General features: G+C 41.5%; 1 protein-coding gene across 1 annotated transcript; it reads right to left on the bottom strand.

The window, feature by feature from the left end:
- psmd6 (proteasome 26S subunit, non-ATPase 6) lies at nucleotides 1-27,328 on the bottom strand. The gene is made up of 8 exons (XM_086001501.1): nucleotides 27,051-27,328; nucleotides 24,977-25,182; nucleotides 19,474-19,619; nucleotides 17,019-17,238; nucleotides 7,313-7,421; nucleotides 6,822-6,990; nucleotides 3,324-3,401; nucleotides 1-441 (listed from the first exon to the last, which is right to left on the bottom strand). The coding sequence occupies exons 1-8, from the start codon at nucleotides 27,193-27,195 to the stop codon at nucleotides 345-347; spliced, it is 1,170 nt and encodes a 389-aa protein (XP_085857627.1). The 5' UTR covers nucleotides 27,196-27,328; the 3' UTR covers nucleotides 1-344.

Below are 27,328 nucleotides of genomic sequence, written 5' to 3'. Positions count from 1 at the left end.
GGCAGTAGAAAACATTTAATAATTTCCCAGTGTATCAAAGTTCAGAAACAATACATCCTTTGATATCATTATTGGAATTCCAGCCTAATCTTTAAATATACCAATTCTCTTTGAAATACATGAGCCACGATTTTGAAAACATGCTCTGGGTGTTTATTATATACAGTTGCTCAAAATGTTTACACTGTAGTAAACTATAAAGTTTGGACTACATGTACATAAAGGTTTAACAATGGCACAAACTAAACCCATGATTTGTAAATATTAAAAGGTCAAGTTTGGAGAAATAACTAGAACAATTCAAAACCTAAATGGCCATTGCATACACTGGGAGCCATCATCCTTTACATATTTATTACTCGCGACAGTTTTTGGACTCTGTTCAATAGCAGGTCTCCTTTCTTTATGGTCTCCTGGTACTGCCAGTTCTTACTGTCAGGCCTGCAATAATAATGGTCAAAATTAAGTTAAAATGCTTTAAGTAAAATTAAGTCATCTGAAAATAAAGTTGGTCCATGCTTCCTTAGGAACATATGAACAGGAGTAAGCCATTTAACTCCGAGCCTGTGATATCATGGCTAATTTCCAACCCAACTCCATATACCTGCCTTTGGCCCATATCCCTTAATACTTTTGGTTAACCAAAATCTATTAATCTCAGATTTAAAATTAACAATTGATCTAGCATCATTTGCAGTTTGCAGAAGAGTTCCAAACTTCTACCACCCTTTGTGTGTAGAAGTGTTTCCTAATTTCACTCCTGAAAGGTCTGGCCCTAATTTTTAGATTATGTCCCCTAGTCCCAGACTCCACCAGTGGAAATAGTTTCTCTCCATCTACCCGATCTGTTCTCTAACGTCTAAAACTTCGATCAAATCACCCTTTAAGCTATATTGAAATCCATTTGCCACTGTTTTTCCCATTCACAATCTATCAATATTCCTTTGTAATTTTATGCTTTCATCCACACTGTTTACAATGCCGCCTATCTTTGTGTCATCAGCAAATTTGAATATGTGGCTATCTAAGTCATTAATAACTACTAAATAGTTGAGGCCCCAACACACATCCCTGCAGGACACCACTAGTCACATCCTGCCAATTAAGAGTACCTGCCCATTATCCCTACTCTGTCTCCTGCCGCTCAGCCAAGTTCCTAACCAGGTCAATAATTTGCCTTCAATTCCATGTGCTTCAGCCTTAGTTAACAGTCTCATATGAGGGACTTCAATCAAATGCATTCTGGAAGTCCATATAAATAACATCCATAGACATTCCCCTGTCCACTACTTTAGTTACCTCCTCAAAAAATTCAATCAGGTTTGTCAAGCATGACCTACCTTTCACAAATCCATGCTGGCTCTCTCTGATCAACTGAATTTCTAGGTGTGCAGTCACCCTATCCTTAATTATAGACTCTAGCAATTTCCCGACAACAGATGTTAGGCTAATGGTCTATAATTCCCTGGTTTCCCTCTCTCGCCATTCTTAAAGAGTGGAGTGACATGTGCAATTTTCCAATCTAAAAAAGGAACAGTTCCTGAATCTAGAGAACTTTGGAAGATTATAGTTAGGGCATCTGCAATGTGCTCACCTACTTCCTTTAAAACCCTAGGATGGAAACCTTCTGGTCCTGGAGATTTGGCACTCGAGTGCCATTATTTTCTTCATTACTGCTATTTTGCTTATGTTAATTTGAGTCTCTGTCCCTGCTTCAATATTGGTTTCCTTGGGATTTATGGCATGCTCGTCCTCTACTGTAAATACTGATGCAGTCATTATTTAATGTGTCCGCCATTTCCTTATGATTGACAATATTACCAATATCAGTTTAAGGGGCCAACATTGCTCCTGACCATCCTCTTTTTCCGAATATAATTGTAAAAATTCTGTCTTGATATCCTTGCAAGTTTCTTTTCATACTCCCTTTTTGTAGCTCTTACTATCTGTTTTGTCACCCTTTGCTGTTCTTTCCCATTCACCAGGATCTGTGCTATTTTTTGTATACTTTTTCTTTTAGTTTTATGCTGTCTCTTACCTCTACTTGTCCATGGCTGTTTCTTTTGGCAAGTAGAGCTCTTGCCCCTCAGGGGTATAAACTGGTTCGGTATCACATTAAATTATTTTTTGAATACCTCCCACAAAACAGATTTGCCCAGTTTACTATGGAGAGTCTGTCTCATCCTGTTGAAGTCGGCCTTACCTAAATCTAGAATCTTTGTAGCTGTTTTGCGTTTCTCCCTTTCAAACACTACATTGAACTCAATCATGTTATGATCGCTATTGGATAAATGTTCACAAGCTGTTAACTAAATCTGGCTCATTATTCATTACTAAATCTAATATGGCCTGCCACCTTGTTGGTTCTAGGACGTATTGTTGTAGAAAACTATCCCAGACACACTCAAGAAATTAATTACATTTCTGACAGGTGCTAGTCTACATATCCCAATCTACAGGTATATGAAAGCTAAAATCCCCCATTAAAAACACACTGCCTTTGCTACATGCTTGTCTAATCTCTGCATTTATACAATCTAACACTTCACAGCTGCTACCAGGGGGCCTATACACAACTCCCACTACAGTCTTAAATCCTTTCCTATTTCTTAATTCTACCCACAAAGTCTCCACTGCATGCTTACCTCTCGTTATAACATCTCATCATTGAAGTGATTTCATCCTTAATCACTAAGGCTACTCCTCCGCCTCTACCATTTTCCCCATCTTTCCTGTAGACCTTATAATCTGGTATATTTAGTTCCCAGTCCTGACCAGCTTGCAGCCATGTCTCAGTAATGGCCACCATGTCATAACCGCCAAGTTGAATTTGCCCATGCAGTTAATTCAATTTATTCCTTATACTCCGTGCGTTTGTATAAAGAACACTTAATTGGGCCACACACCCTAGCCTGTCCTTCAGCTCTAATGTTTTACTCATATTTCTGCCTCCTGGTTTAATTACTTTACATCTTTAGTTTTCCATTTACCTGTAGTGCCTAAAGCACAATTTCTGACTCTTGCTCTACTCTATTCCCTTTAGTTTGTTTTTGAACTATTTGTACTATAATTTCCACTTGAGCCCTCCTCTTCTACCCCCCATTTACTAGTTTAAAGTCCTAGTGACCGCCCTATTTATCCTTTCCGCTAGGACCCTGGTCCCAGACCGGTTCAGGTGGCGCCCGTCCCAATACTGGTGGCCAGTGTCCCATGAAATGGAACCCCTCTTTCCCACACCGCTCCTTATAGATCACATTACTGGAATAGTGCATCAACCTTAAACTAAGTTACATCAGTTTTGCAGTCAATACTCTCTTACATACCTGTTGGTTTCTACTATTTCATTCACTTTATCTATTTTACAATGTAGTCTACCAGCAGCAATGAATCGAGACAGTTCCCTGCAAATCAAATGAAAATATTTTATTAAAACATTTGACTGATCTATGAATACAAGGTTCCTTAATTTGAACAGAGTACAGAAATTAAGACCACCAATACACAATTAACCTCAGCATAGTAGATTTACTAAAACTGTTTTAAGTTATATTTTTTTAAAAGCCAATATCTAGTTGGAATGGGATTACTGATTTAAAAAAAAAAAAAAATATACAATTGTGAAATTAGCATGGTCAGAGAAAACAAAGAAGTTAACAGAATATTCTGTAGTTTTGCTAGAATCTGGTGTCAGGAGATTAAATTGTAGGGCCAAATGGTCTTGGTTTGTTCCATACATTCTTTTATGTTGGACAGGGGAGAGAGAAGATAGTTCCCATGAATGGCTGCAAACAAAGCTCTTTAAAGGGACACCAACACTGCAACTTTCCCAATTTTATAACGGGCCTATCCAACTCTACTTGCAAAGAGAATGCGAGGAGCATTCGTAAAAAGGTGGATGAATTAGATGCGCAAATAGAGGTAAACGAATATGATTTGATTGGGATTACGGAAACATGGCTCCAGGGTGGCGAAGGCTGGGAACTCAACATCCAGGGGTATTCAATATTCAGGAAAGATAGGCAAAAAGGAAAGGGAGGTGAGGTAGCATTGCTGGTTAAAGGGATTAACACAATTGTAAGGAAGGATATTAGCTCTGATGATGTGGAATCTGTATGGTAGAACTGAGAAATACCATGGGGCAGAAAACGTTAGTGGGAGTGGTATATAGACCTCCAAACAGAAATGCGGAGTTTGGGGGTGGCATTAAAAGGGAAATTAGAGAAGCGTGCAAAAAGGGCACAGCAGTCATCATGGGTGACTTTAATCTACATATAGATTGGGCTAACCAAATTAGTAACAATACTGTGGAGGAGGAATTCCTGGAGTGTTTACGGGATGGTTTCCTGGACCAATATGTCGAGGAACCAACCAGAGATCAGGCCATCTTAGACTGGGTATTATGTAACGAGAAAGGATTAATTAGCAATCTTGTTGTACGAGGCCCCTTGGGTCGGAGCGATCATAATATGATCGAATTCTTCATTAAGATGGAGAATGAAGTAGTTGACTCAGAGATTGGGGCCTGAATTTAAATAAAGGAAACTACGATGGTCTGAGGCGCGAATTGGGTAGGATTGATTGGGGGAATGTCACTCAAAGGGTTAACGGTGGATAGGCAATGGCAAACATTCAAAGACCACATGGATGAACTACAGAATTTGTTCATCCCAGTTTGGCATAAAAATAAAACAAAAAAGGTGACTCAGCCGTGGCTAACGAGGGAAATTAGGGATAAACCGTGGCTAACGAGGGAAATTAGGGATAGCATAAGATACAAAGGAGAGGACACATAAATTGGCCAAAAAAAGCAGTAATCCAGAGGATTGGGAGCAGTTTAGGATTCAACAAAGGAGGACACAAATAACCTCCCGGAAATGTCGGGGAACGTAGGGTCTGATGAAAGGGAGGAACTGAAAGAAATCAGTATTTGTAGGGAAATGGCATTAGGGAAATTGATGGGATTGAAGGCCGATAAATCCCCAGGGCCTGATAATCTACATCCTAGGGTACTTAAGGAAGTGGCCCTAGAAATAGTAGATGTATTGCTGATCATCATCCAACATTCGATGGAAACTGGAACAGTACCCATGGATTGGCGGGTAGCTAAAGTTACCCCACTATTCAAAAAAGGTGGTAGAGAGAAAACGGGAAATTACAGACCGGTAAGCCTGACATCGGTAGTGGGGAAAATGCTAGAGTCCATTATAAAAGATGTAATAGCAGAGCACTTGGAAAACAGTGACAGGATAAGACAAAGTCAACATGGATTTACAAAAGGTAAATCATGCTTGACTAATCTACTGGAATTTTTTGAGGATGTAACTAGTAAAATAGATAAGGGAGACCCAGTGGATGTGGTGTATTTGGACTTTCAATAAGGTCCCACATAAGAGATTAGCGTGTAAAGTTAAGGCACATGGGATTGGGGGCAAGGTATTGACTTGGATAGAGAACTGGTTGGCAGACAGAAAGCAAAGAGTTGGAATAAACGGGTCTTTTTCCGAGTGGCAGGCAGTGACTAGTGGGGTACCGCAGGGATCGGTCCTTGGACCCCAGCTATTCACAATATATATTAATGATCTAGACAAGGGAACTAGATATAATATCTCCAAATTGCAGACGACACAAAGCTGGGTGGGCGTGTGTGCTGTGAGGAGGATGCCAAGAAACTATAGGATGATTTGGACAGGTTGGATGATTGGGCAGAAGCATGGCAGATGCAATATAACGTGGATAAATGTGAGGTTATCCACTTTGGTGTCAAAAACAGGAAGGCAGATTATTATCTGAATGGCAATAGATTGGGAGAAGGGGAAGTGCAATGAGACCTGGGTGTCCTTGTGCACCAGTCGCTGAAGGTAAGCATGCAGGTGCAGCAGGCGGTTAAGAAGGCAAATGGTATGTTGGCCTTCGTAGCGAGAGGGTTTGAGTACAGGAACAAGGATGCCTTGCTGCAGTTGTACAGGGCCTTAGTGAGACCACATCTTGAGTATTGTGTGCAGTTTTGGTCGCCTTATCTGAGGAAGGATATTCTTGCCATGGAAGGAGTTCAGCGAAGATTCACCAGGCTGATACCTGGGATGGCAGGAATGACGTATGAGGAGAGATTGGGACGATTGGGCTTGTACTCGCTGGAGTTTAGAAGAATCAGAGAGGATCTCATTGAAACTTATAAAATTCTGTCAGGACTGGACAGACTAGATGCAGGGAGGATGTTCCCGATGGTCGGGGAATCCAGAACCAGGGGTCACAGTCTAAGGATAAGGGGTAGGCCTTTTAGGACAGAAATTAGGAGGAATTTCTTTACCCAGAGAGTGGTGAACCTGTGGAATTCTCTACCACAGAAGGCAGTAGAGGCCAATTCATTAAATATATTCAAGAAGGAGTTGGATATATTTCTCAAGGCTAAAAGGATCAAGGGGTATGGGGAGAAAGCAGGGACCGGGTACTGAACTTGGATGATCAGCCATGATCGCATTGAATGGCGGAGCAGGCTCGAGGGGCCGAATGGCCTGCTCCTATCTTCTATGTTTCTAGGTTTAGAAGACTCCTTTTCACATGCTTACGAATGTTACCATTTGTTGGTCACCAACAAATCCAGAAGATCGTAAGTCATATGTTAAAAAGGAAGCATAACTATCTCTACAGCACGAGTAGAAGAACGCAAAGCAAAACTAAGTTAAACAGGCTTTAGACTAATGCACTTTAGCAAGCACAAAACATTTAAAATCACTCAAGCATTTAAGACGAGCCTAAATGTTGAAGTATAACAATTTCTCAAAATTCAATTATATGTACATGAGAGATAGAAACCAACTTACTGATCAATGAACTCAACACCAACACCAAAGGCCTCTGCCATGTAAGTAAGCGTTAATGAACGGTAAGATTCCAAGAGCTGACTATACGCTAAGATTCTCATTTCACGTACATAGTAGCGATAGTGAGCAGCAAAGAGCCAGTCCTTTTTTAATTCCTGTTCTACGGTGGCTAAAGATGAGGGAAAAGTAAATTATATTGACAGGAACGTGGAAAAATAACATTATGCTTTTTCATTACAAAACAATTAATCCTGCTAATTTCCCCAAATCAGGCTCTCTATGCAGTGCACAACCTATGCAAAATGACTATATCCCTCAATACAGAAATGTGTGTGGATTCCTTGCAATGATGAAACCCTTTGCTTTGTGAAATTACTTTGACCATAGTGAATGCTTTTCTTTCGCCATGCCCAGCCCCCAATTTGTAACTTTCCAATTATGACTTGGGCCTTAAGTAGAGAATCTAGAATATTAAATAAAGGGACACTCACCAAGAGACTGGAAGAAAACCCCGTACCGGCACTCGTACAGTGAAAACAGGTACTGCCGGACTGGCGGGAGACTATGCAGTACTTCAAGAATCTCTGCACCTTTGATGACCTGGATTTAAATGTTAAAAAAAACTTTAATTCTCAAATTAATCAGATTCATTCACACTTTGTATTGTGATGGTCTGCATGTACGTACCACAAAGTTCTTATAAAATCAGCTCATTACACAAATGAGCAACTAGATTTTTTAAATGTTGGATGTGTGTTAGAGCTCAGTCACTGACTACAGGCCTGAGTTCAGTGGGAGTGCTACAAGATAAATGGGGTAGCAGCATACTGTCTTCCACAAACTGCTAGTGACAGGTTGGCTCAGTTGGTCGTACTTTCACCAGAGTCAGAACGTTGCAGGTTCAAGCCCCACTACAGGCTTGAGTACATCATCTCGGCTGACACTTCAGTGCAGTAGAGAGGGTACTGCATTGTCTTTCAGATGAGACGTTAAACAAAGTCTGCCTGCTCGGAAAGGTCCCTCAACACCACATTCCTCAGTCAACTGCAAAAAAAAACAGATGTGTCTGGTCATCCATCTGCTGGTTATGAGGACATGTGGTGAGCGAATTGGCTGCAGTGTTTGCTTACATAACAATGACTGCATTTCAAAAGTAATCCATTAGTTGTAAAGTTCTGAGGATATGAAAAGGCACTATATAAATGCAAGTTCATTCTTAGTGCCATCTAAACGTGGTTTTGTCAACACTTCCAGCTGTAGTGGCGCTCTCCAAATGAACATTACTACCAGTAGCAGAAGCCAACATCTGTTCTCGTTGATGGTAGGCTAAGTGGCTTAGCCTGACTATACAGGCCTGCGATGCAATACAATGATTTTACGCTCACTGGTTTGCGCCCAGCTTTTCCACCCTCTGGGACGTTGCTGCCGTACCATCCCCAAACAACTTTGAAACAATTGCCAATCTTTTCTATTGTTTCGGTGTTGTGGAATCTGCCACATATAATACACAGGTTACGAACATACGGACAGGAGAAGGCCATTCAGCCCCTCGAGCCTGTTCCGCCACTCGATCAGATCATGGTTGGTCTGTACCGGAACTCCATTAACCCGCCTTTAATCGATATCCCTTGATACACTTACTATCAAATCTATCAAGCTTAGTCTTGAAAATATCAATTGACCCAGAATCCAGTCTTGAGGCGAGCGTTCCAGATATCGACGACCCTTTGTGTGACAAAGTGCTTCCATTCCTAAATGGCCAAGCTCTAATTTTAAGATTGTGCGTCCTTGTTCTGGATTCCCCCACCAGAGGAAATAGTTTCTCTGTATCTATCCTATCAAATACTTTTGTCATTTTAAACACCTCAATTAGATCACCCTCAACTGTCTAAACTCAAGGGAATACAAGCCATTTATGCAACCTGTCCTCATAAATTAACCCTTTAATCATTCTGGTGAATCTACGTTGTACTCGAGATGGGAGTCTGACCAAGGCTCTGTACAACTGAAGCATAACTTCCTGCCCTTTGTATTCCAGCCCTAGTCAGCTAAAAGCCAAAATTCCATTAGCCTTTTTGATTACTTTTAGTACCCGTCAACAAGCTTTTAGTGATTTGTGTACATGGAAATCTACATAGATAACATCCATAGACACTTAGTGACCTCAAAAAAATCAACTAGATTAGTCAGACACATCCTATCCTTCACAAATCCATGCTAACTCTCTGATCATCTCAGATTCCATAGCAACAGATATCTCAGGCAATATTGTAGGAATGCTTCTTAAAAGCAGTTCTAGCATACCATTCAATTATAATGGTGACTGTTAAATTGGGATACAATTGCTTATATTTAAAAATACTCACTTGCTTCTGCCACATTTGAAATCAGAGCTGTTGACCAGGGTGAGATTATCTTCATGTATTTAAGTTAGAGATGCAAGCAGCATTCACTAAATTTCACCCTCCGAGATACCTGCGCTCCTCTAATTCTGGCCTCTTGAGCATCTCAGATTTTAATCACTCAACCATTCATGGCACTGCCTTCAGCTGCCAAGGCCCTAAGTTCTGGAATTCCCTCCCTAAATCTCTCCTCCTTTAAGACGCTCTTTAAAACATACCTCTTTGACCAAGCTTTTGGTCACCTGCCCTAATTTCTCCTTATGGCTCGGTGTCAAATTTTGTTTTATAATGAAGCGCCTTGGGACGGTTTACTACATTAAAGGCGCGATATAGATACAAGTTGTTGACGTTCATCAGTGAAAAGTAGTCAAAATGTCTGAGTAACCAGCGCCTACAAACAGGAATGCAAGTAATAAAATTTCTACAAACTTGTGTTGGGTTATTGCACATTTTGGTACAGCACAAGTTTACTAACACTACTCAAGGCATTATAGATAAACCAGGTTCTTAATAGGAAATGGCCACTCAGAAGAAATTTCTACAGCATTGATAGTTCCAGTATGCCTATTTACAAAAGAATGATGGGAAAAATACTTGAATTTGATGAAAATCACAAAACGGATACATCAAGCAAATTGGATGTCTGATTTTCATTTTAGGAAAGGCACTCTAAATTCAGATAAATCTGTTGAAACTTTTTTGTTAAAAATTACAAATTAATATTCAGTGACAGTATCTTTAAGTTAATCAAACCCAAAGACATTTCTGATATTCAGATAAAATGTGCATATATTCAATGTTCATTAAAGATAAAAATTGTGCTTTTATTCGTCCCTTACCTGGCCCCTCCCAGAAAATTGGCTGCGTATGGGCTATTAAAACAGACCAGCATAACTTCAGATGTTACTGTTCTGTTAAAGAACCAGCAGCTTTGCAACTGTTCCACACCTGAACACTGCAAAATCCTTTAAAAGGTTATTACAAAGCTTTTGATGGTTTGGAATAGCACAAGTTTTCACAATATCATGCAGGTTTATTGTTGGTTAATAAAGAATTGTTCTTGTACAATGGGAACATAATTTACCATAAAATAGTCCTATTGCAAGCTTCTGAACCCACTGCTTTTCCAGCACCGTTCCTCCATTTCACAGAACATAATGTTACCTTAAGGCAATATCAAATGAAAACAGATTACCTTCCTCACAACATCGTCTTCATTCTTCAAATGGAGTGTACTCTTCACACACCATAGGAAGTGAGCCATGCTCTACCGGTTCTAGGGAACCACATGCCAAGCAATTTTTTTTTTAAATCACGCTGGGTGGCAGTGTACATGATCCAGTGATCAAGCCTCAATGCCTGTCCAACAGCAATGGTCCTTTTGACCTGAAGCTGACCCATACGTAACATGGCAAAATTACCAAACCAAATCAAGCATGTCTCGACAAGACCCCTCTGGGAGATTGTGGTGTGTGTATGGTATATATCTCTACCAAAGAATTAAGCTCCTAAACAGCAAGTAAATTAATTATTTTTCAGTGAAGCCATGTTAATGTATAAAATGTGAGGAGGAAGGCCTGCCAACAAGAGAAATGTCAAAAGCACGGTCGTAAGTATTTGCCAGATTTCAACAATCTTTGGTAAACATGTGAAGATTGCTCTATGACGCTACTTTGGAATGAGCCTTTTTCAGCAAGATGGTAGCAGCTACTACATCTTCCCCTCCCCTTTCAGCATTCCGAAGGGACCGTTCCCTCCGAGACACCCTGGTCCACTCCTCAATCACCCCCTCCTCTTCCCACGGCACCTTCTCGTGCAGGCGCAGGAGATGCAACACCTGCCCTTTTACCTCCTCCCTTCCCACTGTCCAGGGCCCCAAACACTCCTTCCAGGTGAAACAGCGATTTACTTGTACTTCTTGCAACTTACTGTACTGTATTCACTGCTCCTCTACATTGGGGAGACTAAACACAGATTGGGTGTGTGGAACTTTTGTTTGTGGAACACCTCCGTTCAGTCCGTAAGCGTGACCCCGAGCTTCCGGTCACCTGTCGCTTTAATTCTCTGCTCCACTCCCATTCTGACCTCAGCCTCTTACACTGTTCCAACGAAGCTCAACGTAAGCTCGAGGAACAGCACCTCATCTTTCAATTCGGCACTTTACAGCCATCTGGACTCAACATCGAGTTCAACCATTTCAGACCATAACCTTTCCCCTTATTTTTTCACATAGCAGCTGTTGATGTTTCTGCCATTCCCATTTACACGTCTTCTAGACTCATCTTTTATTTCTTTTCTTGTCCCATTACCATCTCCTTTTGCTTTGTACTATCAACCCTTTTGTCATTTAATCTTTCCTGCTTTCCACCCTAGCACAGGCCTTCCCTTTTGTTCTTTCCTCCCCTCTTTCCCTGCCTCTGCACCTGCTTAAAATCTGTTACGTCTCTAACTTTTTCCAGTTCTGACAAAAGGTCATCGACCTGAAACATTAACTCTGTTTCTCTCTCCACAGATGCTGCCTGACCTGCTGAGTATTTGCAGCATTTTCTATTTCTATTTCAGATTTCCAGCATCCGCAGTATTTTGCTTTTGTGTTGTGGTAGTAATTACTGTTTAGTTACCAATTTGCTGATATAATCATAGCATGATATAGCACAGGAGGCCATTGGGCCCATCGTGCTTGTGCTGGCTCTTTGGTAGCGCTATCCAATTAATCCCACTCCCCTGCTCTTTCCCCATAGCGCCATAACTTTTTTTCCCTTCAAGTATTTATCCAATTCTCATTTGGACATTACTATTTAATCTGCTTCCACCACCCTTGCAGGCAGTGCATTCTAGATCACAACTCTGTGCAAAAAAATGTTTCCTCACGTCGCCTCTGGTTCTTTTGCCAATCACCTTGCATCGGTGTCCTCCGGTTACTGACCCTTCAGCCACTGCAAACAGTTTCTCCTTATTTACTCGTCAAAATTATTCATGATTTGGAACACCTCTATCAAATCTCCTCTTAACCTTCTCTGCTCTAAGGAGAACCGCCCCAGCTTCACCAGTCTCGCCACAATCCCTCATCCCTGGTACAGGAAACTCTCTGGTATTCGGCACCGACGGGACCAGGATGGTGCCGGTTGATTAAAAATTCCGGATGACGGAGAGGGCTATCTACCGAGGCTATTTTTAACAAAGAGTCAGATTCCTGTTACTGAGGTGTTCGGACTTCCAACAGCGCCAAGAAGCCGAGTAGTGGCAGTTTGGAGAACTACCCCCACTGACTAACTCGGCCACCGCGGGAGACTCGGACTCGGCAACATTTCCGGTTATTGAGGTGTTTTCGGAGTATGAATCTTGCCGGTTAATAGAGAATTCTGGATATTTAGGTGCCGTTTAAACGAGAGTTTCCTGTACCATTCTAGTAAATCTTTTCTGCACCCTCTCTAAGGCTTTGATATTCTTCCTAAAGTGTGGTGCCCAGAATTGAACACAATACTCCAGCTGAGGCCTAACTAGCATTTTATAAAGGTTTAGTATAACTTCCTTGTTTTTGTACTCTATGCCTCTAATAAAGCCAAGGATCCCATATGCTTTTTTAAAAACAGCCGTCTCAACTTGTCCTGCCACCTTCAAAGACTGGTGTACATACACCCCCGGTGTCTCTGTTCCTGCACCCCCTACATGATTTCATGCAAGGCACATTCTCACACGCCTAAATTTGATATGTGAACCGTCTATTCATGCAGATGAACTGTGAAGCAGCTGCAGACATCCACCATTCTGTTGTCTGCATCAGCTGCAAGTGGTCCTGAGCCCATTTCCCCCGCCCCCCCCCAACTTGCAAATAAATTTGTGCCATAATACATTATCCCTTTTGTAGGGTAATTACAAGATTCCTGAGCACAGCAAAATGGCTCACAGCAGAAAGGCAAGATAGATTAAAGGCTATTCTGTCAACAACTTCCATTTATACAGCTTCTTTAATGTAAAAAAAAATCCCAAGATGCTTCACAATAGAAAGAGATAGGGAAATGGATATCAAGTCATGCAGGGAGAGATCAGGAACAGGAACCAAAAACTTAGTCAAAAAGATGTATTTTGAGCAGGTTTTGTAAAGGTAGGGACAGAAGGGGAAGTTGGAGGGGTTTAGGGAAGGAGTTCCAGAAAGTAGCAATGGTGGGGCAAAGGGGGAAGTGGTACACAAAAAGCCAAAGTCAAAGGACTCGAGGGTGTTGGACAGGACATAAAGGTGGAGGATGGTGCAGAGATGTGTTGGGGTATGGTCATGGAAGAAGCTGAAGAGGATGAGGCATTGGGGGCAGTAAGTTAGTGAGTACAGGGATACGTGGCAAGTAGGGCTTAGTGAAGAATCGGATATAGGCTGCTGCATGGTGAACATTTTGATAAATGAGACGTTACAGGTTGGCAACAGAAAAATAAACTAGTGCCAACATAAGTGTGAATAAGGTTTTAGCGGCAGATGCTTAAGTTAGTCTTGGCTAAACAGGTTCTTATTAGCTGCTGTAGCACTGAACACTCCCCAATAGTCAGAAAAATATTTAATTTTTAACAGGTTCCTTAGGATATAAAGCTGCTTTGAGCACAGTAGCTCCCCAAGTGCTAGGGAGATGGCCGAAGCTTCCTTTTAAGGCCGACAATGTATTGCCCTGCCTGTCCCTTTAAAGGTTGCTGGGGTCAGCAGTGCCAGCTGATGATCTAGTGGTTGATACTCACAGAAAAGGCTTTTTGCTGTTGAGTAGAAGTAGTATTTTTGCTTCAGGGTAAATGTCTGCAATAATGGGGTTTTCAAAGTAGGGTCCCCGAGACCTTGGCAGTCAGCAAAAGGATCAGATTCCTGCATTTTTTTCTCTTTCTCATCAAGGTAAGGGATGAATGCTAGAAAATGGAACATTTTCCCAGTTTTGCATAAGGCACACCCAGGTTAGGTGTATTACAACCAGATACATCACAAAGCTCTTTCCACTGTGTCCCAACAATGTGCCTCAGCCCCAACCTCAGAAGTGCACCCCCTACTGTAGTAATGTGGTATCTCCTATTTTCCACACCAATCCAAATTCGGGGCATAGCCATATACCCACTAGAAATTGGATTAAGACTGCCGAACCTCAGTTCACATGCGACCCTTACAGTCAGTAAGGATACATCCCATCAGTCTGGGCTGGATTTAAATCCATGGCGCCACCCATTTTTCTGTATTTGTTCACTTACTAGCTATAATTTCCATTGATGTATACTAATAAAACCACCTACAATTACCAATGTTTTCCTTATAGTTAACAGTCTTTCTGAAATTAGGACAGAAGTGCATCAATATTTGTTGGGGGGAATCACTCATAAAATTTTAAAACCACTGTTGTAATGTCAAAGAAAGGAGGAAATTATTTACATTTATAAAACCCTCATCACATGCTTAGGATATCCCATAATACTTCATAACCAATGGATTACTTTTTGAAGTGCAGTCACTTATGTTGGCAAATGTGGCAGCTAATTTGAATTCAGCACAATTCCACAAGCAGCAAATGAATGAATAACCAGATGGTTTTTTTTTTGATCGTGATGGTTGAGGGAGGGATGTTGACTAAGATACCAGGTGAACCCCCTGCTCTTCTTTAAAGGGAGCCATGGGATTATTTACATCCACAGGCATCAGTTAAACATCACATCTAAAGGATGGTAGCACCAACTGTGCAGCACTCCCTCAGTGCTACATTGAAGGGTCAGTCTAGCTTATGTATTTAAGTTTGTAGTAGTTCTTGAACCACAACTGTCTGACTAAGATTAGGAGAGCGCTCCCAACTAAGCTAACTGACAAAGGCTGGTAACTTGGCCCTGCCCTCAATGTCCAGGGGAGTTTACCCTACGACACCTGTCGTGCTCTAGATCGATGGCTACTCATGAGTTCTCAGCTCTTCGCCTTGGGAATGGAGTAGGTGTATCAGTCAGCAGAACGCTGATGATGTTGATGCTATCTGGGCAGCAGATGGGGGTAGCCAGTCTCTCCGCCTTTCTTAATAGTAGGTATATAAATACATCTGTGTTATCTTTGTTCTGGGATCTGAACAGATATAATGGAGCTCAAACCCAGGCCATGGAAGCATCCAAACAGGACAGCTGTGCCTCTAGTTGTCTTTTTCTTACGATATACACTGTATATTTTTCTCCTTGCAAGTTAGCAGAGACTGCAGTTGGGTACCTGGAGCAACTGCTAGAGTGAATGGTTTCACAACTCATTTATAGCGCACTTGGATTTTGGTTTTTCTTTTCTGTTAGTCAAGGGTCTACTGGGCTATTGCCAAGATGTTGAGCTTTACTTTAAAGAGACATCCTATGACTGTGGTATCTGGGTGTTTTGAGAGAAACTTTTCTCCCCCCAGCCATAACAGCCACTTGTACTTCTGCATTTATTATGCTTCAGCTTTTAATATACTTTGAAATGGCTAATGTTCACATAATGTCTGTTGAGAATCTGAGCAGAGCTTATAAAAACAGTGGCAAAATAATTCTGGGTGATTTCTGCTCTAAAGTTTTTCCCTTGATAAAGGGGTTTCCACATGAGGACCCAGTTCAGTCTGTGAAAATACAGAACACAGCAAAACAATATAAAACTAATCAAATATTAATCTTATTTACCCCACAACATTAGAAACTGCGGATACTGGTTCTGGGAGTTAGGAGACGAAATGGCAGGAAGAGAGAAGCTCTACTGAAGCCAAAAGATATGAAATAACATTACTGCGCAAGTCCTAGAACTCATCAGGATACAAAAAAAACACTTTGGCAGGCATGCTTAGCATTTGGCAGCCATGCAGGCATGGTATCCCAAGAAACCCAATTAAACTGAGCTAACTTGCTAGTGTGTGAAAGATGCTCAAATGAATATAAACTGCACAAACTAATAACCAGTTTTTGCTTTGTTTTTGGTCTGAATAGGGCTGTTTATACATGTGATGAATGTATCACTTGCTTCGCCACCTTTGTTTAGGACTGCAGTTTCAATGAAGTAAGCCTGAAGAGAATTAATTTATCTTAGCCATCACCAACAATGAGTCAGTTTTACTTGCTAAATTTTCATCCAGACCCAGTAAAAGGAGTCCAAATTTTTTTTTAATGTCCTCTCCACTGTATTCTTTTTATGTCTAAGAGTAGCTGTACCATGCATTAACCTATAGCACACAATGCTCCATTCATAAATTGCAGGGCCAAAATAGGCTTCGCAACTTTATTCAATAAAACCATGCATGAACAGAACTTTATACTGGTTCCCCTTTTGCTCATCCATCTGAATGTGAATTTTAAACCCAACACCGTCTAACTCAAGCAAAAGGAAATAAAAGTCTGTAATGAGAAATAATGTAGATGGAAAGACAGTGTTACAATGCAAAGACTTTGCTCCAGTCTGTGTCCATTTCAAAGAACCAAACAAAAAAAGAACAAGTGGACTGTTTCTACTGGCACCAACAATAAATAATCTGCACTTTTGGTTGTATTCCCTGGATTTGAGTGCGTCCAGCACAACAGTGCAGTACACGTTTCCATTATAATATAGGTGTTAAAACAGAGCACAAATTCAGATGGGCAATGCCTTGACATTATGAAGAACAGAAGTTCTGCACAGGGGTAAAACATTAATGGCAGGAGTTAACATGCTCATTATAGACCATATGTTGAAAACTTTACAGTACAAGCACAAATGCAAGCTTTACAATTTCCCATGTCTATGTCCATGGAACTCCAGTAGACAAATGCACTTGTCCCTGAATAATGTTACCATTACGTCGCTTACCTTTTCACGAAGGTCGGGCCGTTCTAGTGCAATCATGCTGACGTAAACAGTATAAGTTACAAAGGTTTTATAATCCATGAGTTCATAGGAAGTGAATGTAGAGACAGTATCTAAGAATAGCTCTGCAGCCTGCTTGAAGTCTCGAATTGCCACACAATACATCCCTTGATAAACTTTGAGACGATTCCGTCTATCCCAGTCACCACCTTCTTCAATTAAACTGCAAGAGAACCCACATAGATTATAACACTGAAAAATTATTTTAAAATTTCACGTTGATATTCTAAAACTTTTTGTCACCTCTGCAAGTAATTTAATATGCTTGCTGCCAATGTCACTTCTGTAGCCAGCAGCTGCGAACTGTGCCAGAGATACATCAGAACTACCACAGGTCAATGTGGTCAGAAACCTACGTGTCACTGCACAACCTATACAATACTAGTTAAGTTTGAATGATGTCTCAAAACCTTGAAGCTTTGTTAATTCCATTGGCATTCAAAACCAGTAGCTTTGTTTTAAATTTTAAGCCACCACATATTTATGTGAATAGCACACTTTATAAAACATTTTACACGATTAGATTTACATAGTACACTATAGGCTGCTACTGATATGGACTGACTTCAAAACTGCATGAACTACAACACGTTGGCCCGGAATTTGCAAGAGCTCACGATCTCTGTGGCAAGAAGTTTGCCTTTTTTGACGTGCAATTGTGATCAGTGTAGTGTAGTGGGAATCTGCTGCGATGTCAATAAGCTGTCTAAACAGCCAATCACAATGCAGAATTCTTACAGACAGGGAAGCAGGAAATGAAGTTGCTTTTATTCTGACTTTTTAAAAATGTTAGAGAGCAAAACAAAGATTGGGATTTTCACACGGGGAAAAGATAAACCTGAAATAAATATGAACAAACCTAAAAAAAATGAAGAAATTCGACACTCCACAATATTAAAATTAGTTTTTCAGGACCATAATGTTTGTTTAGCAGTCAATACACTGTTAAAACCCCAGTTACACCTAATCCAACAAGGCCTAACTTTTAATGAGGTATTTAACAGCGATATTACCGTGGATTATCCAGTTTGATTTGGACAGGTTGGGTGATTGGGCAGATGCAGTATAATGTGGATAAATGCGAGGTTATCCACTTTGGTGGCAAAAACAGGAAGGCAGATTATCTGATCGGCAATAGATTGGGAGAAGGGGAAGTGCAACAAGACCTGGGTGTCCTTGTGCACCAGTCGCTCAAGGTAAGCATGCAGGTTCAGCGGGCGGTTAAGGCGGCAAATGGTATGTTGGCCTTCATAGCGAGAGGATTCGAGTACAGGAACAAGGATGTCTTGCTACAGTTGTACAGGGCCTTGGTAAGACCGCACCTTGAGTATTGTGTGCAGTTTTGGTCGCCTTATCAGAGGAAGGATGTTCTTGCCATGGATGGATTCACCAGACTGATACCTGGGATGGCAGGAATGACGTATGAGGAGAGATTGGGTCGATTGGGCTTATACTCGCTGGAGTTTAGAAGAATGAGAGGGGATCTCATTGAAATTTATAAAATTCTAACAGTACTAGACAGACTAGATGCAGGAAGGATGTTCCCGATGGCGGGGGAGTCCAGAACCAGGGGTCACGGTCTAAAGATAAGGGGTAAGCCATTTAGGAGAGATGAGGAGGAATTTCTTCACCCAGAGAGTGGTGAATCTGTGGAATTCGCTACCACAGAATGCAGTTGAGGCCAATTCATTAAATATATTCAAGAAGGAGTTAGATATATTTCTTAAGGCTAAAGGGATCAAGGGATATGGGGAGAAGGCAGGGACAGGGTACGGAGTTTGGATGATCAGCCATGATCTCATTGAATGGCCTGCTCCTATCTTCTATGTTTCTACGAAAAACCCAAGTTTTTGTCAGTTTCACTGATTGCCGGCTATGGTGGGGGCACAGCGCTGCCTGTGTCGGAGCAGTGAGTCACTGACCGCAACTTCAGGATTTCCACGTTATGATGTGCATGCATTACATCCTGAAGTTGCGGTCAGTTTCAAAGGGGTAATAAGAGCGAACGCTGTTCATTTGCTGTTATTACCCACCGCAAATTCCGGGGCTATACCTTTACAGCAAAGAACTGATTATTTTCCTTATATAGGTTAAATTTCAATATGCTACAGGCAAATGTGTTGTGTTGTGTTGTGAACCCAGTTACTCAAACTCAATTTCATTATCCGAAGACCAATCACAAAGAAACACTCATGAATAATAGATATGCATGAACACTTGCGAATACTGTACCTGCTGAAAGTGTTTTTGAGAGGGAGTATGACACGTATCAAATGTACGGCTCAGTGCCAAAATCGGTTTTGGGGGCGGGGGGGAGAACGGACATGCTAGTGAATGCATGTGTGCCAAAACAAAATGAATAGATGCACACAAATCCAAAAATCTAATGTTGCAGTACCTTTTAGCCTTCTCAATGTTACGTGTGATCAGATCATTATCCATGTAAAACAAGCCAATTCTCAGCAGGTAAAACACAATATCTAGGCGATGTCCCAGAGCCACAGTTTTGTCGTATGTTTTCCGAAAGGCTGTCAAAGCACCGTCCTTAAAAACAAAATGTTTTTAATTACACTGAGCAAACTGTCACATGTCACACATTGAGCATGTTGAACATTCAACAAGATTATAAACTCAGTTTACTTATTAATAATGGTCCAATCAGCTCATTGAATATTACCAAGTGGATTGGATCCAAATGAAGTTCATCCCGGAGTAGGCAACCAAATTATTACCAGTTATTACATGGTAAATATTTTAATCTTTGAAAACAATTGCAATTGTTGCTATAAATATCTATAATATATCAAATCTTACTATTGCATGCACTTCCAGTCTACAAAACCTTACTTCCTGTTGTCACATTTTTCTCACAATCAAGTTAACTTTCCCCCCCATTATAAATTCCAGTCCACATTTATAATGGAAACTGTAAATTGGTCACATTGTAATTACACCCTTCGGCCAGTGGTGACACTGTAGTGCCAAACGTTTTACTTCTCAGCCTGCACTGCAGAAAAGTTCCATGTTCCAACCAACTCTGCCTTCCAAATTGCCATAGAATGTGTAATTTAACCATAAATAATAAAAAATCAAAGTATAACTAGTCAATCTCGTGGCATTGCACAGGGAGAGTGACGATCGACTGTAATCTTCAGGTGATTAGAGGGCATGGGATAATCACACCAGGGCACAAAAATGTATAATTCAGTACTCACTTTCCAGCCTGCTCTTATTGAATATAATACTTGGATTTTATATGATAATTTATAGTTAAATAGCAAAACTTGTGGCAATTTAGGAAGCAGAGAGAGCCGATTGAAGTGTCCAGGTTTCTCTGCAGACAGATTGAGAACCTGGGAGGCACAAAATTGAGGTGCTACGTCTGTCACAATGTTGGAGTCAGGCCTTTTACAACATTTATTATGAAAAAAAACAATCAACATTTTAAAAAAAAACCTTTGTACAAAATCCACTATGAGAGAAACCATTTATAGTCACACGGATAGCAAATCACAATTTCTAAATCCATGGGAGATCTGTTAGTAATATATTAAATAACTAAAAGATTAATTAAGAAAGGGAAGATAGATTATGAAAGTAAACTAGCAAAAAATATAAAAACAGATAGCAAGAGTTTCTACAGTTATATAAAAAGAAAAAGGGTGGCTAAAGTGAATGTTGGTCCCTTAGAGGACGAGACCGGGAAATGAGTGGTGGGGAACATGGAGATGGCAAAAACGCTGAACAAATATTTTGTATCAGTCTTTACAGTAGAGGACACTAAAAATATCTGAACACTGGACAAACAGGGGGCTATAGGGAGGGGAGGAGCTAAACACGATACACGATTAAAATCACTAAGGAGGTGGTACTCGGTAAGATAATGGGAATAAAGGCAGATAAATCCTCTGGACCTGATGGCTTACATCCTAGGGTCTTGAGAGAAGTAGCGGTAGGGATTGTGGATGCATTAGTGGTAATTTTCCAAAACTCCCTGGATTCAGGAAAGGTCCCAGCAGATTGGAAAACTGCTAATGTAACATCCTTATTTAAAAAGGGAAGTAGACAAAGGGCTGGAAACTATAGACCAGTTAGCCTAACATCCGTGGTTGGTAAAATGTTAGAGTCCATTATTAAAGAAGCAGTAACAGGACATTTGGATAAGCATAATTTAATTGGACAGAGTCAGCATGGTTTTATGAAGGGGGAAGTCATGTTTGACAAATTTGCTCGAATTCTTTGAGGGCGTAACAAACAGGGTGGATAAAGGGGAACCAGTGGATGTGGTGTACAGGAAACTTTATGTTATCCGGAGGCTATGTCCGGCAAGCTCGAGCCACCAGCAAAAATCAGGAGTCGTTTTGTTAGGTTTTCTTCTCGTGGCTTTTTTTTTTCCCCAACAGTCAGGCTCTGGAAAGTCTCTTTGAAGCTGTTGCTAAGCTACGGAGATGCTTCCAAGGTACGGGCCGACTGTTTAGAAGCTGTTGCTAAGCAACAGTGTTTGTTGTCCGATACGGAGATGAAAAGCTCCGTATGCTTCAACATTAACGCTGGTGTGTCCGGCAGTTTTGAGGGAACAGCAACAGCTCGGTCCCATCGGTGCCGGATAGCACAAAGTTTCCTGTATTTGGACTTCCAAAAGGCATTTGACAAGGTGCCACACAAAAGATTACTGCACAAGATAAAAAATCATGGGATTGGGGGTAATATACTGGCGTGGGTGGAAGATTGGCTATCTAACAGAAAACAGAGAGTTGGGATAAATGGTTCATTCTCGGGTTGGCAATCAGTGACTAGTTCCGCAGGGGTCAGTGCCGGGACCCCAACTCTTTACAATCTATATTAACGATTTGGAGGAAGGGACCGAGTGCAACATATCCAAGTTTGCCGACGATACAAAGATGGGAGGGAAAGCAGTGAGTGAGGACGACATAAAAAACCTGCAAAAGGACATAGACAGGCTAAGTGAGTGGGCAGAAATTTGGCAGATGGAATGTAATGGTGGAAAGTGTGAGGTTATGCACTTTGGCAGAAAAAAATCAAAGAGCAAGTTATTATCTAAATGGAGAGAAACTGCAAAGTGCTACAGTACAAAGGGATCTGGGGGTCCTGGTGCATGAAACACAGAAGGTTAGTATGCAGGTACAGCAGGTGATCAGGAAGGCCAATGGAATCTTGGCTTTTATTGCAAGGGGGATGGAGTATAAAAGCAGGGAAGTCTTGCTTCAGTTATACAGGGTACTGGTGAGGCCACACCTGGAATACTGCGTAGAGTTTTGGTTTCCATATTTAAGAAAAGATATACTTGCTCTCGAGGCAGTTCAGAGAAGGTTCACTCGGTTGATTCCGGAGATGAGGGGGTTGACTTATGAGGAAAGGTTGAGTAGGTTGAGCCTCTACTCATTGGAATTCAGAAGAATGAGAGGCGATCTTATCGAAACATATTAAGATTGTGAGGGGGCTTGATCGGGTGGATGCGGTGAGGATGTTTCCACTGATGGATGAGACTAGAACTAGGGGGCATAATCTTACAATAAGGGGCTGCCCTTTCAAAACTGAGATGAGGAGAAACTTCTTCACTCAGAGGGTAGTAAATTTATGGAATTTGCTACCTCAGAGAGCTGTGGAAGCTGCGACATTAAATAAATTTAAAACGGAGATAGACAGTTTCCTAGCTGATAAGGGAATTAGGGGTTACGGGGAGCGGGCAGGGAAGTGGACGTGAGTCTAGGTTCGGATCAGCCATGATCCTATTGAATGGCGGAGCAGGCCCGAGGGGCCGTATGTCCTGCTCCTACTTCTTATGTTCTTATGTAAATATCTACTACATATTAATTTTGGCACTTTGGGTGTGCATTTCATTGAAAACTTTCATGGAATCCTTGCTCTTATGGGCAATCCCATTATAGTACCTGTAATATCAGTTACGTCTCTGTAGGTGGCATGTGATTGAAAAATCCTATGTTAAGGTGTCAAACCTTGCCTGTCTTAGATTCACCCACATTTGTGTCACACACAGTAGGTGCTGGTTGTATGGGTAATGGGCCTGTTTTTTCTGAACGTTTTTGCTTTAAAATAGTCATTTATATACTTAACGTTTTGGATCTACTCTCCTTTAAGATTTTTGAAAAAAGAGCAACAACACATGGGAGAAACTGCTGATGGAGACGGCTTAACAGGATACCTTAACACTGCTGTTATAGTAACATATTGCTGTTGACTACTACCACCCGAGTATCACGCAGTCATAGGCACTCTCCAATGTAAATCTCCCCATCTATCTTGCTCCAGCAGCAGTATGGACCCACTTATTCATGGGTTCCAGATATGCCACTGGAATTACTTCTTCTTTGAATCCAATTGGCCAATAGAAGACCAGTGGAGAGTCCAAATATAAAAATGGGAGAGTGATGCTAGATTTGGTGTCACTCTCCAGAATACACCAAGCTAAACTGCAAATGTATCTTAATGGGTTTCAAAAAAATACACAAATTACTTACATCTGAAAGGAATTGTGATTATTAAATTTTATAAATTATGATACAGGAAAGAAAGGGGATAATTGAATGGGCAGGCTAGATGGACTGATGAACTTGCTACCGTGTAAAGTAATACCAGTTCTTATATTGTTAAATATTACTCCACGTGAAAACATATTCCTTGATACGATCCAGTACCAAAAGGCTACTAATGTTAATCTCCGAACATTTCATTTCACCCTTCAAAAACCCCCAATCCTGTAATTCAAATGTACCTAGAACAAATCTAAGATTAACGCCTCCACCACCTTACCCAGATCACTCCAAGTGTTGATCACTTTGCATGAATTTCTTTACGCACTGAACAAGTGCACTATTTATTACATTTAACTTGTTTAGATATTGGTGCTTTCCTTTTAAAATGACTGTAACCCAAGTTAATTTCACGTGGGTATTTATGGGTTTTGTGCCTGCCCTTGTGTGAAAATGGAAGTATTGCAATTATTTATGTTTATGACAAAAGCTGGCTACGCATGTGCCAAATTAAAGCCACACAAACTTTTTGTATCGCACAAACATTCCCTGCTTTATAGTATAGGAAACCCTCTTTTAACCAGCACCTAAATATCCGGAAATCTCTCAACGGGCAAAATTCAGGAGTAGGTTCAGGTAAGTTTTACTATATATTAGTGGCCGTGTAACCGGGGTTCCTGCACCTGTGGCCGTGCAACAGGGACTCCTGGATCTGTGGCCGTGTAACCAGGACTCCTCCACAAGTGCCGTGTAACCAGGGCTCCTGCACCTGTGGCAGTGTACGGGGCTCTCATACCTTGGTAAGTATACCTCTCTGTAATCCGGACTTTTTGATCAACCGGCACCACGCTGGTCCCGGATAAAAAGTTTCCTGTATTAGTAAATAAACACTATATACACCGCCATCCCAAAACGTGTCAGATTTTACTGGACAATTATTAGCTTGCAAAGCTATTTTATGTAGTTGGAAAAACATTATTATGCAACATGCAATTACAAATGGACACAAAATGTTACAATAGGAGAGTTAGGGTGCCAGAAGGATGAGCTTCAATGAGTCCATTTGCATTCCAGATTTCATCTTTCAACGTCAACAAAAACCACAGCATTTGCAAAAAAAAAAGAAATTCTTCATTAATGGAATCCTTGATATAATACTTGTGATACTACTTTTCATTTTAACCTAGGCATTACCAGATTTAATGTACCCTCCAACTCAATACTTTACCTCACCTCTATTCTATACATCCAAGTGAGGTGATGGGGGCTAAATGATTAGCTTCTATGGTTGATTAATCCATTCAGACCTTATTTGCTTTCAAATTGTATGCAAGCCCAAAATATTGAAATAACCAACAGTGTGAAGTATATGGCACAGATTATTCTTACTTTGTTACCAATTCTGCACAGGTACTCAGCCTTAGCCATCATAGCATCTCTGATTTCACTTTCCCCAAGGTTCTTTTCTGCATCTTCCAGTATATCATCCAGACGTTTTAGTTCTTCCTCATTTGCCTTTTTCATTTTGCTCAACAGGTCTGTGTCAATTGGCCACCCAACATCTTTACAAAGCTGTTCATAGTATGGTGCCATATCTGTAAAACAAAAACAAAGTATTGGAATTCAGGGCTTTTACACTGCTCGTCTTCACTGCTCTGTGGCGTACAGAACAGAAACACATAACATTGCACCACCCGAATATACAAAATGCACCCATGACACCACACCGTCTATCTCACTTGATTCTCATGCTCATGGATCTGAATATTTCAAATCTTCATTTATTTTTTTACAACAATGGCATTTCCACAAAACATTTTTCATATGTACTGAAGATTACATGACAAAGAATAGGCAACGTGGTAGCAGAAAATTGAGTATCACCACCAGAACAGGCCCACAATCTGTCCTTCAAAAGACGTAAATTTTAAACAAAACTATTTATCAAGTTATTTACTTATCGTATGTTTTAAACAGAACACACAATATATCCTACGCATGGTGCTACGTCTCATAAGTGATTTTGTAGAGAAAATAGGAATGAACGACAAGCCAATAGTGAGGGGCCAGGTAACACCATAAACTTGATAGAAAGGTTCCAGCAGTTTGTAATTGACATCTAAAGAAAAGAAAGACAGACAACAAGAGAAAGCAAGAGATAGTGTTAATGAGGAAGTTTTAATTTAAAATTGCCTCCCACCCCACAGAAGTGGATGTCATGACAGATACCAAGATACAGTTCAAGCAATGACATCCACACGGGGTTAACAAATGTGACAAAATCACTGCAAGTTAGTCAAATGATAATAGTCTACAGCTGACCAAAAATAAACAGTCTAGAAATCACTGTTCTCCTTTATGCCTTTACACCTTAAGTGAGTGGCTCTTATGGTTCCGTGGTTGTTGGTAACCCTCCCAACACCTCATCCAACTAAGCAATTAGGTAGGCTTAGATAATGAAACATAGAAGATAGGTGCAGGAGTCAGCCATTCAGCCCCTCTAGCCTGTTCCGCCATTCAATGAGATCATGGCTGATCATCCAAATTCAGTACCCTGTTCCTGCCTTCTCTCCATATCCCTTGATCCCTTTAGCCTTAAGAAATATATCTGCAAGTTATTTCAATGAGTGGTAGCATCACAACGAAGTTCAAATCTGCCTCACACACTAACTAACATTTCCAGGAAGGGTCACTGGATCGTGTTCTTCCTATCCAGTTACACCAACTGATACAAACTGTAACACACCCTGCCCTGGGTGAGATCAACTGACTCAACAGCCCAGAGAAATTGCACCCCAAAACATCCGGCTCTCTGCGACTCACTCCTGATTACTTAGTTCTGTATTTAAAAAAACAGTAGCAGGAACTAACGTGGTCCCATTCCAAGTTGTCTAACAACATTCACAATGAAGGATTCATGGCTTCGATGCGACTACTGCCAGTTTATGAACTGGGGAACTGAATACAAAGCTCTCTCAAGAGGTATTAAAATAAGCGACAGCTCTAACATCAAAGGAAGTTTAGATTAACTGCCAATGAGTTACACTGGGCAGACGGTTCACTGGACTCAGGAGCAGGAACAATGACGGGCCGACCCTGCACAAGCTGCCGGGAAACCGTCCCTGGGCCGGGGGCAGGCGGGCGATGCTGACCCCGCCGCCGCTCGTTGGGGAAATGGGTTTGCGGCGAGCCCGAGCCGATGTTTAATCGACGAGAGCCCGACTTCAGCCCCATTTAAAATGCACCCCTCCTTCTCCTCCTCCTCCTCCGGGCCGACATTTCCAACACGGATTTATCTACAGAGCCACTGAGCCCCGCAACTCGGTCACTCCGCCGGGTCTGGTAGTAATGGTCCCAACCGCCGCCTGGGCGCTAGGCCTCGGCTGCAGGCCGGGGCGAGAGGCGGCGCCTGGCTCGGGCCCCTCGCCCCCGCCCCGTGACTGTGCAGATCGCCGCCACTCACTGTTTTCCTTCACCGACTCCATCAGCTCGCTCCGCACTTTCGGGTCATTCTTGTGGCTGTCTAGAGTGAGGAGGAACTTGGCCTGCGCGATGCCCAGGCTCGGGTTCTTGGGCAGGCCCTCTTCCTCCAGGTTCTCCAGCGGCATTTTCTCCCTCTCCGGCTCTTCGCTCAAACTGAACTCGCCGACAACCAGCCTTCCCCCGTCTGCGGCCGCACCGAGGGGCCTCCAGCCGGCGGCTCGGCTCCGCTCCCGCGGTAGCGCCACCTAGCTCAGCGAG

The sequence above is a fragment of the Somniosus microcephalus genome, chromosome 11 (assembly GCF_052327205.1).
Source record: "Somniosus microcephalus isolate GS21.2 chromosome 11, FLI_Smic_1.0, whole genome shotgun sequence".
Taxonomy (NCBI): domain Eukaryota; kingdom Metazoa; phylum Chordata; class Chondrichthyes; order Squaliformes; family Somniosidae; genus Somniosus; species Somniosus microcephalus.
The sequence above is the reverse complement of the archived record's forward strand: the minus strand, read 5'-3'. Positions and strand labels throughout refer to the sequence as shown.

Excerpts from the sequence above, each read along its gene's own strand:
- psmd6 (XM_086001501.1), bottom strand. The coding sequence starts at position 27,195 with ATGCCGCTGGAGAACCTGGAGGAAGAGGGCCTGCCCAAGAACCCGAGC. Across the intron at positions 25,183-27,050 it reads GGAGTCGGTGAAGGAAAACA|ATATGGCACCATACTATGAA; the intron begins GTGAGTGGCGGC and ends TTTGTTTTACAG. Across the intron at positions 3,402-6,821 it reads GGTGTTGAGTTCATTGATCA|GGAACTGTCTCGATTCATTG; the intron begins GTAAGTTGGTTT and ends TTTGATTTGCAG.